The 11,919-nt window shown below is 55.1% G+C and overlaps 1 protein-coding gene across 1 annotated transcript in view; it reads right to left on the reverse strand.

Annotated features, from left to right (window-relative positions):
* The window catches only part of LOC140405315 (rho GTPase-activating protein 9-like), a 128,701-nt gene that overhangs the window by 89,984 nt on the left and 26,798 nt on the right, over positions 1-11,919 (reverse strand). Inside the window, exons 6-7 of the mRNA XM_072493605.1 lie at positions 4,817-4,878; positions 1,959-2,046 (exon numbers count right to left, since the gene is read on the reverse strand). Of these exons, the coding sequence (XP_072349706.1) occupies positions 1,959-2,046; positions 4,817-4,878 (150 nt within the window). The remainder of the gene's footprint in view (positions 1-1,958; positions 2,047-4,816; positions 4,879-11,919) is intronic.

The raw sequence follows: 11,919 nt of genomic DNA on the forward strand, positions 1-11,919 counted from the left end.
TGGAGGGCCGAAGGGCCTGTTCCTGTGCTGTACTTTTCTTTGTTCTTTTGGAACAATTCCCTCCTCGTCTCCCCCCCCCCCCCCCCCCCCCGACTTCCTCCAACGAGGAGGGGGGGGGGGGCGGGAACATCCTCTCCACCTCCCACCCAGACAGACCCCAGCCCCTCCCCCGCAAATCTTTCGGGATGTGTTAAGTCTCCATCAGATAGCCCGGACCCCCCCAACGGCGGGGAGGGGCGGAGTGCGTCCAGGCCCGTGGCTTGGGTTTGAGGGCCACCCCCCCCCCCCCCCCCCACCCCCCCCCCACCCCGGGCATTACGATCAATCGCGAGGGTAGGGGGTGACGAGTGGGGCGTGGCGGGGGAGGGATGGGTGCGAGGAGGAGGGGGCGAGCGGGGGGGGGGGAGGGGTGAGGGGGTAGTGGAGTGAGGGAGGGGTGCGAGGAGGAGGGGGCGAGCGGTGGGGGGGGATGGGTGAGGGGGTAGTGGAGTGAGGGAGGGGTGCGAGGAGGAGGGGGCGAGCGGTGGTGGGGGGGGTTGGCTCGAGAGGGGTGGGAGGGAGGGGTGCGAGGAGGAGGGGGCGAGCGGTGGGAGGGGGTCGTGGAGTGAGGGAGGGGTGCAAGGAGGATGGGGCGAGCGGTGGGGGGAGGGGTGAGGGGGTCGTGGAGTGAGGGAGGGGTGCAAGGAGGAGGGGGCAAGCGGTGGGAGGGGGTCGTGGAGGGAGGGAGGGGTGCGAGGAGGAGGGGGCGAGCGGTGGGAGGGAGGGGTTGGGTCGGGGGGGTGGGAGGGAGGGGTGCGAGGAGGAGGGGGCGAGCGGTGGGGGGGGAGGGGTGAGGGGGTAGTGGAGTGAGGGAGGGGGTGCGAGGAGGACGGGGCGAGCGGTGGAGGGAGGGGTGCGAGGAGGAGGGGGTGAGCGGTGGGGGGGGGAGGGGTTGAGTCGGGGGGGGGTGGGAGGGAGGGGTGCGAGGAGGAGGGGGCGAGCGGTGGGGGGGGAAGGAGTTGGGTCGGTGGGGGTAGGAGGGAGGGGTGCGAGGAGGACGGGGCGAGCGGTGGGGGGGGGGAGGGGTTGAGTCGGGGGGGGTGGGAGGGAGGGGGTGCGAGGAGGAGGGGCGAACGGTGGGGGGAGGAGGACGGGGCGAGCGGTGGGGGAGGCGTGCGAGGAGGATGGGGCGAGCGGTGGGGGGAGGAGGACGGGGCGAGCGGTGGGGGGGGAGGGGTTGAGTCGGGGGGGGTGGGAGGGAGGGGTGCGAGGAGGAGGGGGGCGAGCGGTGGGAGGGAGGGGTGCGAGGAGGACGGGGCGAGCGGTGGGGGGAGGGATGCGAGGAGGACGGGGCGAGCGGTGGGGGGAGGAGGACGGGGCGAGCGGTGGGGGGGAGGGGTTGGCTCGAGGGGGTGGGAGGGAGGGGTGAGGGGGGTAGTGGAGTGAGGGAGGGGTGCGAGGAGGACGGGGCGAGCGGTGGGGGCAGGGGTTGGCTCGAGGGGGGTGGGAGGGAGGGGTGCGAGGAGGACGGGGCGAGCGGTGGGGGGGGAGGGATGCGAGGAGGACGGGGCGAGCGGTGGGGGGAGCGTGCGAGGAGGATGGGGCGAGCGGTGGGGGGGGGAGGGGTTGGCTCGAGGGGGTGGGAGGGAGGCGGTGAGGGGGTAGTGGAGTGAGGGAGGGGTGCGAGGAGGACGGGGCGAGCGGTGGTGGGGGGAGGGATGCGAGGAGGACGGGGCGAGCGGTGGGGGGAGGAGGACGGGGCGAGCGGTGGGGGAGGCGTGCGAGGAGGATGGGGCGAGCGGTGGGGGAGGGGTTGGGTCGGGGGGGAGGGGTTGGGTCGGGGGGGTCGGGGTTGGGTCGGGGGGGTCGGGGTTGGGTAGGGGGGGTCGGGGTTGGGTCGGGGGGGTCGGGGTTGGGTCGGGGGGGTCGGGGTTGGGTCGGGGGGGTCGGGGTTGGGTCGGGGGGTGGGTCTCACTCACCTTGATGCTCGAGCTCTGAGACTTGGCCTCTTTGTAGAAGGCCAGGCTGTTTCCGGCCAGCACCACCCAGGAGCTGCTCCAGTTCTTCCTGAGGGGTGGGGGGAGAGAGACAGAGAGTCAGGGTGGGGTGGAACCGGAGGGGGGGGGCGTTCCGAGAGCTGGCATCGCAGTGGGTGGTCGGGCGGAGGGCTGGTGGAAAGAGGGGGTTGCGGGAATGCCGGCGGGAGCGTGTGGATCGAACGGCGATGAGAGCAGTAATAGAGAGCGCGGAGCGAGAGAACAGATAGAGAGCACGGAGAGAGAGAGTATATAGAGAGCGTGGAGAGAGAGCGCGGAGAGAGAGCAGATAGAGAGCGGGGGGAGAGAGCGGGGAGAGAGAGCGGGGAGAGAGATCGGGGAGAGAGAGAGACCGAGGAGAGAGAGCAGATAGAGAGCGCGGAGAGAGAGCGCTGAGAGAGAGCGCGGATAGAGATGGCGGAGAGAGAGCGCGGAGAGAGAGAGCAGATAGAGAGCGCGGAGAGAGAGAGCAGATAGAGAGCGCAGAGAGAGAGCGCGGGGAGAGAGCACGGAGAGAGCGAGCAGATAGAGAGCGCGGAGAGAGAGAGCGCGGATAGAGAGAGCAGATAGAGAGAGCGCACAGCGAGAGAGCAGATAGAGAGCGTGGAGCGAGAGAGCAGATAGAGCGCGTGGAGAGAGAGAGCAGATAGAGAGAGCAGATAGAGAGAGCGCGGAGAGACAGCGCGGATAGAGAGAGCAGATAGAGAGTGCGGAGAGAGAGCACGGAGAGAGGGAGAGCAGATAGAGAGCGCGGAGAGAGAGAGCAGATAGAGAGCGCGGACAGAGAGAGCAGATAGAGAGCGCGGATAGAGAGAGCAGATAGAGAGAGCAGATAGAGAGCGCGGAGAGAGAGAGCAGATAGAGAGCGCGGAGAGACAGCGTGGATAGAGAGAGCAGATAGAGAGAGCAGATAGAGAGCGCAGAGTGAGAGAGAAGATAGAGAGCGCGGAGAGAGAAAGCAGATAGAGAGTGCAGACAGAGAGAGCGCACAGCGAGAGAGCAGATAGAGAGCGTGGAGCGAGAGAGCAGATAGAGCGCGTGGAGAGAGAGAGAGCAGATAGAGCAGATAGAGAGAGCGCAGAGAGACAGCGCGGATAGAGAGAGCAGATAGAGAGCGCGGAGAGAGAGCACGGAGAGAGGGAGAGCAGATAGAGAGCGCGGAGAGAGAGAGCAGATAGAGAGCGCGGACAGAGAGAGCAGATAGAGAGCGCGGAGAGACAGCGCGGATAGAGAGAGCAGATAGAGAGAGCAGATAGAGAGCGCGGAGAGAGAGAGCAGATAGAGAGCGCGGAGAGACAGCGCGGATAGAGAGAGCAGATAGAGAGAGCAGATAGAGAGCGCAGAGTGAGAGAGAAGATAGAGAGCGCGGAGAGAGAAAGCAGATAGAGAGTGCGGATAGAGAGAGCAGATAAAGAGAGCAGATAGAGAGAGCAGATAGAGAGAGCAGATAGAGAGAGCAGATAGAGAGAGCAGATAGAGAGCGCGGAGAGAGAGCAGATAGAGAGAGCGCGGAGAGACAGCGCGGAGCAAGAGAGCAGATAGAGAGTGTGGAGCGTGAGAGCAGATAGAGAGCGTGGAGAGAGAGAGCAGATAGAGAGCGTGGAGAGAGAGCAGATAGAGAGCGCGGAGAGAGAGCGTGGATAGAGAGAGCAGATAGAGAGCGCGGAGAGAGAGCACGGAGAGAGAGAGAGCAGATAGAGAGCGCGGAGAGAGAGAGCAGATAGAGAGCGCGGAGAGACAGCGTGGATAGAGAGAGCAGATAGAGAGAGCAGATAGAGAGCGCAGAGAGAGAGAGCAGATAGAGAGCGCGGAGAGAGAAAGCAGATAGAGAGTGCGGATAGAGAGAGCAGATAGAGAGAGCAGATAGAGAGAGCAGATAGAGAGCACGGAGAGAGAGAGCAGATAGAGAGAGCGGAGAGACAGCGCGGATAGAGAGAGCAGATAGAGAGCGCGGATAGAGAGAGCAGATAGAGAGCGCGGAGAGAGAGTGCGGATAGAGAGAGCAGATAGAGAGAGCAGATAGAGAGAGCAGATAGAGAGCGCGGATAGAGAGAGCAGATAGAGAGCACGGAGAGAGAGCAGATAGAGAGTGCAGATAGAGAGAGCAGAAAGAGAGCGCGGAGAGAGAGAGCAGATAGAGAGTGCGGATAGAGAGAGCAGATAGAGAGCGTGGAGAGAGAGAACAGATAGAAAGCGCAGAGAGAGAGAGCAGATAGAGAGAGCAGATAGCGAGCGCGGAGAGAGCAGATAGAGAGCGCGGAGAGAGAGCAGATAGAGAGCGCGGAGAAAGAGAGCATATAGAGAGCGCGGAGAGAGAGAGCAGATAGAGAGAGACAGAGAGAGAGAGACAGAAAGAGACAGAGAGAGAGAGACAGAGAGAGAGAGACAGAGAGAGAGAGACAGCGAGAGAGAGACAGCGAAAGAGAGACAGAGAGAGGGAGAGAGTATTTCAGCGGGATGGTGCACCAACTGAAGACGCCCCCGACGCTCCGACCCTTTCGGAAGCGCGGTTACCCTCGCCGCGCGGCGTACGGTGAAGCCAGTCCGTGGGCAGCAAGATCCCGTAAAGAGCAAGGTGGGGAAACTTCCGCGCCCTCCTCCCCTGCGCCGTGCGGGACGAATCTCGGCCCCGCGGGGGGTGCTCGAACCATCCCGGGTCGCAAGGCCCGGAAGTCCCCCTCCTGGCTGGGAGGGGGCTGGGTGAGTGGGGTTCAGAGGTGCGAGGAGGGGGAATGTGCGAGGGGGGCGAGGTGGGGAGGGGCGGTGGCCCGGGCAAACGAGGCGACGCTGGCTCCACCTACTTGAGCTTCCTCCCTCCTTCCGCGATCTTAGTCTTGTTCAGAGAGCCGTCTTTTTCCACTGTCTGCAGGGAACAGAAAGAATGTACGGTGAGGGAAGGTGTCCTCTGTCATGTGACAGTATCTGACTTGAAAGAAAAATGCGAGGCGTACAGCAATGGATGGATCGTGCAAGGACCTTCTTGTTCAAAGATACTGTCAATCGAGAATGGTCCTAAAGGAAGAGTGCTAAATTGGGGAAAGGCCAAGTAGGAATAATATGATTAGGGATAGTCAGCATGGCTTTGTGAAGGGTAGGTCACGCCTCACAAACCTTATCGAGTTCTTTGAGAAGTTAACTGAACAGGTAGACGAGGGTAGAGCAGTTGATGTGGTGTATATGGATTTCAGTAAAGCGTTTGATAAGGTTCCCCACGGTAGGCTATTGCAGAAAATACGGAGGCTGGGGATTGAGGGTGGTTTAGAGATGTGGATCAGAAATTGGCTAGCTGAAAGAAGACAGAAGGTGGCGGTTGATGGGAAATGTTCAGAATGGAGTTCAGTTACAAGTGGCGTACCACAAGGATCTGTTCTGGGGCCGTTGCTGTTTGTCATTTTTATCAATGACCTAGGGGAGGGCGCAGAAGGGTGGGTGAGTGAATTTGCAGACGACACTAAAGTCGGTGGTGTTGTCGACCGTGTGGAAGGAAGTAGCAGGTTACAGAGGGATATAGATAAGCTGCAGAGCTGGGCTGAGAGGTGGCAAATGGAGTTTAATGTAGAGAAGTGTGAGGTGATTCACTTTGGAAGGAATAACAGGAATGCGGAATATTTGGCTAATGGTAAAGTTCTTGGAAGTGTGGATGAGCAGAGGGATCTCGGTGTCCATGTACATAGATCCCTGAAAGTTGCCACCCAGGTTGATAGGGTTGTGAAGAAGGCCTATGGAGTGTTGGCCTTTATTGGTAGAGGGATTGATTTCCGGAGTCGGGAGGTCATGTTGCAGCTGTACAGAACTCTGGTACGGCCGCATTTGGAGTATTGCGTACAGTCCTGGTCACCGCATTATAGGAAGGACGTGGAGGCTTTGGAGCGGGTGCAGAGGAGATTTACCAGGATGTTGCCTAGTATGGAGGGAAAATCTTATGAGGAAAGGCTGATAGACTTGAGGTTGTTTTTGTTGGAGAGAAGAAGGTTAAGAGGAGACTTAATAGAGGCATACAAAATGACCAGGGGGTTGGATAGGGTGGACAGTGAGAGCCTTCTCCCGCGGATGGAAATGGCTAGCACGAGGGGACATAGCCTTAAACTGAGGGGTAATAGATATAGGACAGAGGTCAGAGGTAGGTTCTTTACGCAAAGAGTGGTGAGGCCGTGGAATGCCCTACCTGCTACAGTAGTGAACTCGCCAACATTGAGGGCATTTAAAAGTTTATTGGATAAGCATATGGATGATAATGGCATAGTGTAGGTTAGATGGCTTTTGTTTCGGTGCAACATCGTGGGCCGAAGGGCCTGTACTGCGCTGTATCGTTCTATGTTCTATGTTCTATAACAAAATTCGGCAGGAGCTAGGGAATGTGGATTGGGAGCAGCTGTTTAAGGGCAAATCCACATTTGAAATGTGGGAGCCTTTTGAGGAAAGGTTGATTAGAGCGCAGGACAGACATGTCCCTGTGAAAATGAGGGATAGAAATGGCAAGATTAGGGAACCATGGATGACGGGTGGAATTGTGAGACTAGCTAAGATGAAAAAGGAAGCATACATCAGATCCAGGCGACTTAAATCTGATGAAGCTTTGGAGGAATGTCGGGAAAGTAGGACAAATCTCAAACGCGCAATAAAGAGGGCTAAAAGGGGTCATGAAATATCTTTGGCTAACAGGGTTAAGGAAAGTCCCAAAGCCCTTTATTCGTATATAAGGAGCAAGAGGGTAACTGGAGAAAGGATTGGCCCACTCAAAGACAAAAGAGGGAATTTATGCATGGAGTCAGAGGAAATGGGTGAGATTCTTAATGAGTACTTTGCATCGGTATTCACCAAGGAGAGGGACATGACGGATGTTGAGGCTAGGGATGGATGTTTAAATACTCTCGGTCAAGTTGGCATAAGGAAAGGGGAAGTTTTGGGGATTCTAAAAGGCATTAAGGTGGACAAGTCCCCAGGTCCAGATGGGATCTATCCCAGGTTACTGAGGGAAGCGAGAGACGAAATAGCTGGGGCCTTAACAGATATCTTTGCAGCATCCTTGAGCACGGGTGAGGTCCCGGAGGACTGGAGAATTGCTAATGCTGTCCCTTTGTTTAAGAAGGGTAGCAGGGATAATCCAGGGAATTATAGACCTGTGAGCTTGACGTCAGTGGTAGGCAAACTGTTGGAGAAGATTCTGAGGGATAGGATCTATTCACATTTGGAAGAAAATAGACTTATCCGTGATAGACAGCATGGTTTTGTGCAGGGAAGGTCATGTCTTACAAACCTAATAGAATTCTTTGAGGAAGTGACAACGTTAATTGATGAGGGAAGGGCTGTAGATGTCATTTACATGGACTTCAGTAAGGCGTTTGATAAAGTTTCCCATGGCAGGTTGATGGAAAAAGTGAAGTCGTATGGGGTTCAGGGTGTACTAGGTCGATGGATAAAGAACTGGCTGGGCAACAGGGGACAGAGAGTAGTGGTGGAAGGGAGTGTCTCAAAATGGAGAAAGGTGACTAGTGGTGTTCCACAGGGACCCGTGCTGGGACCACTGTTGTTTGTGATGTACATAAATGATCTGGACGAAGGTATAGGTGGTCTGATTAGCAAGTTTGCAGATGATACTAAGATTGGTGGAGTTGCAGATAGCGAGGGGGACTGTCAGAGAATACAGCAAAATATAGATAGATTGGAGAGTTGGGCAGAGAAGTGGCAGATGGAGTTCAATCCGGGCAAATGTGAGGTGATGCATTTTGGAAGATCTAATTCAAGAGCGGACTATACGGTCAATGGAAGAGTCCTGGGGAAAATTGATGAACAGAGAGATCTGGGAGTTCAGGTCCATTGTACCCTGAAGGTGGCAACGCAGGTCGACAGAGGGGTCAAGGAGGCATACAGCATGCTTGCCTTCATCGGACGGGGTATTGAGTACAAGAGTCGGCAGGTCATGTTACAGTTGTCTCGGACTTTGGTGAGGCCACATTTGGAATACTGCGTGCAGTTCTGGTCGCCACATTACCAGAAGGATGTGGATGCTTTAGAGAGGGTGCAGAGGAGGTTCACCAGGATGTTGCCTGGTATGGAGGGTGCTAGCTATGAAGAAAGGTTGAGTAGATTAGGATTGTTTTCGTTGGAAAGACGGAGGTTGAGGGGGGGACCTGATTGAGGTCTACAGAATTATGAGAGGTCTGGACAGGGTGGATAGCAACAAGCTTTTTCCAAGAGTGGGGGTGTCAATTACAAGGGGTCACGATTTCAAGGTGAGAGGGGGAATGTTTAAGGGAGATGTGCGTGGAAAGTTTTTTACGCAGAGGGTGGTGGGTGCCTGGAACGCTTTGCCAGCGGAGGTGGTAGAGGCGGGCACGATAGCATCATTTAAGATGCATCTAGACAGATATATGAACGGGCGGGGAACAGAAGGAAGTAGATCCTTGGAAAATAGGCGACAGGTTTAGATAAAGGATCTGGATCGGCGCAGGCTGGGAGGGCCGAAGGGCCTGTTCCTGTGCTGTAACTTTCTTTGTTCATTCTTTGCTCTTCTTTTTCTTGGGGGGGGGGGAGGTGTCATGTGAGAGTACCTTTAATACATGGGTGTTTATAAATGGGTGTGGAAATAAATATCTGTAGTGAGAGTACCTTTAAGAAATGGGTGTTTACTACCGCAGTGATGTCAGAGGAGTGGGTGGAGCTGGGCTGTCTGTCAGCTTTTTACTTTTGTTTTAGGCTGTTTGCTGCAGGGTGAGTTTTAGTTTCGTTTTCAGAGCTGGATAGCTGCAGTCACAGCCAGAAGGGGTATGAATCTCTCTCTGTAATCTAAAGACTGTAAATCGATCCTGGTGATTTAGAACTAATAACAGTAGTGAATTTAACCTGATGTGCTTCTGGTAAAAGGTGTTTTAAGTCTTATGGATGTTAAAAGGGAAGCTTAAAGGATTACATAGTGTTGTATTCTTTGGAGGTTGTATTTGAATTAATTGCTAAGATGTTCACTGTATGTTTTAAAAAGGTTAACTAGAGTTCATAGAATAAACATTGTTTTGCTTTGAAAAATACTTTTCCATTTCTGCTGTCCCACACCTGTAGAGTGGGCCGTCCGCTCCCCATACCACAATCTATTAAAAGTTGTGGGCCAGGTGAACTCCGCGATACACTTTGGGGTTCTCTAAACCCTGGTTCATAACACCGGTCTAGAGGGAGCTTTACTCTGTATCTAACCCCGTGCTGTATCTGTCCTGGGAGTGTTTGATGGGGACAGTGTAGAGGGAGCTTTACTCTCTTTCGTACCCCGTGCTGTACCTGTCCTGGGAGTGTTTGATGGGGACAGTGTAGAGGGAGCTTTACTCTGTATCTAACCCCGTGCTGTACTTGTCCTGGGAGTGTTTGATGGGGACAGTGTGGAGGGAGCTTTACTCTGTATCTAACCCTGTGCTGTACCTGTCCTGGGAGTGTTTGATGGGGACAGTGTAGAGGGAGCTTTACTCTGTATCTAACCCCGTGCTGTACCTGTCCTGGGTGTGTTTGATGGGGACAGTGTGAAGGGAGCTTTACTCTGTATCTAACCCCGTGCTGTACCTGTCCTGGGAGTGTTTGACGGGGACAGTGTAGAGGGAGCTTTACTCTGTATCTAACCCCGTGCTGTACCTGTCCTGGGAGTGTTTGATGGGGACAGTGTAGAGGGAGCTTTACTCTGTATCTAACCCCATGCTGTACCTGTCCTGGGAGTGTTTGATGGGGACAGTGTAGAGGGAGCTTTACTCTGTATCTAACCCCATGCTGTACCGAGCCTGGGAGCGTTTGATGGGGACAGTGTAGAGGGAGCTTTACTCTGTATCTAACCCCGTGCTGTACCTGTCCTGGCAGTGTTTGATGGGGACAGTGGAGAGGGAGCTTTACTCTGTATCTAACCCCGTGCTGTACCTGTCCTGGGAGTGTTTGATGGGGACAGTGTAGAGGGAGCTTTACTCTGTATCTAACCCCGTGCTGTACCTGTCCTGGGAGTGTTTGATGGGGACAGTTAGAGGGAGCTTTACTCTGTAACTAACCCCGTGCTGTACCTGTCCTGGGAGTGTTTGATGGGGACAGTGTAGAGAGAGCTTTACTCTGTATCTAACCCCATGCTGCACCCGTCCTGGGAGTGTTTGATGGGGACAGTGTAGACGGAGCTTTACTCTGTGTCTAACCCCGTGCTGTACCTGTCCTGGGAGTGTTTGATGGGGGACAGTGTAGGGGGAGCTTTACTCTGTATCTAACCCCGTGCTGTACCTGTCCTGGGAGTGTTTGATGGGGACAGTGTAGAGGGAGCTTTACTCTGTATCTAACCCCGTGCTGTACCTGTCCTGGGAGTGTTTGATGGGGACAGTGTCGAGGGAGCTTTACTCTGTATCTAACCCCGTGCTGTACCTGTCCTGGGAGTGTTTGATGGGGACAGTGTAGAGGGAGCTTTACTCTGTATCTAACCCCGTGCTGTACCTGTCCTGGGAGTGTTTGATGGGGACGGTGTAGAGGGAGCTTTACTCTGCATCTAACCCCATGCTGCACCTGTCCTGGGAGTGTTTGATGGGGACAGTGTAGACGGAGCTTTACTCTGTGTCTAACCCCGTGCTGTACCTGTCCTGGGCGTGTTTGATGGGGACAGTGTAGAGGGAGCTTTACTCTGTATCTAACCCCATGCTGTACCTGTCCTGGGAGTGTTTGATGGGGACAGTGTGAAGGGAGCTTTACTCTGTATCTAACCCCGTGCTGTACTTGTCCTGGGAGTGTTTGACGGGGACAGTGTAGAGGGAGCTTTACTCTGTATCTAACCCCGTGCTGTACCTGTCCTGGGAGTGTTTGATGGGGACAGTGTAGAGGGAGCTTTACTCTGTATCTAACCCCGTGCTGTACCTGTCCTGGGTGTGTTTGATGGGGACAGTGTGAAGGGAGCTTTACTCTGTATCTAACCCCGTGCTGTACCTGTCCTGGGAGTGTTTGACGGGGACAGTGTAGAGGGAGCTTTCCCGCTGTATCTAACCCCGTGCTGTACCTGTCCTGGGAGTGTTTGATGGGGACAGTGTAGAGGGAGCTTTACTCTGTATCTAACCCCATGCTGTACCTGTCCTGGGAGTGTTTGATGGGGACAGTGTAGAGGGAGCTTTACTCTGTATCTAACCCCGTGCTGTACCGAGCCTGGGAGTGTTTGATGGGGACAGTGTAGAGGGAGCTTTACTCTGTATCTAACCCAGTGCTGTACCTGTCCTGGGAGTGTTTGATGGGGACAGTGTAGAGGGAGCTTTACTTTGTATCTAACCCCGTGCTGTACCTGTCCTGGGAGTGTTTGATGGGGACAGTGGAGAGGGAGCTTTACTCTGTATCTAACCCCGTGCTGTACCTGTCCTGGGAGTGTTTGATGGGGACAGTGTAGAGGGAGCTTTACTCTGTATCTAACCCCGTGCTGTACCTGTCCTGGGAGTGTTTGATGGGGACAGTGTAGAGGGAGCTTTACTCTGTATCTAACCCCGTGCTGTACCTGTCCTGGGAGTGTTTGATGGGGACAGTGTAGAGAGAGCTTTACTCTGTATCTAACCCCGTGCTGTTTCTGTCCTGGGAGTGTTTGATGGGGACAGTGTAGAGGGAGCTTTACTCTGTATCTAACCCCGTGCTGTACCTGTCCTGGGAGTGTTTGATGGGGACAGTGTAGAGGGAGCTTTACTCTGTATCTATCCCCGTGCTGTACCTGTCCTGGGAGTGTTTGATGGGGACAGTGTAGAGAGAGCTTTACTCTGTATCTAACCCCGTGCTGTACCTGTCCTGGGAGTGTTTGATGGGGACAGTGTAGAGGGAGATTTACTCTGTATCTAACCCCGTGCTGTGTGTCTTGGGAGTGTTTGATGGGGACAGTGTAGAGGGAGCTTTACTCTGTATCTAACCCCGTGCTGTACCTGTCCTGGGAGTG

Source organism: Scyliorhinus torazame, chromosome X, assembly GCF_047496885.1.
Source record: "Scyliorhinus torazame isolate Kashiwa2021f chromosome X, sScyTor2.1, whole genome shotgun sequence".
NCBI classification, from domain to species: domain Eukaryota; kingdom Metazoa; phylum Chordata; class Chondrichthyes; order Carcharhiniformes; family Scyliorhinidae; genus Scyliorhinus; species Scyliorhinus torazame.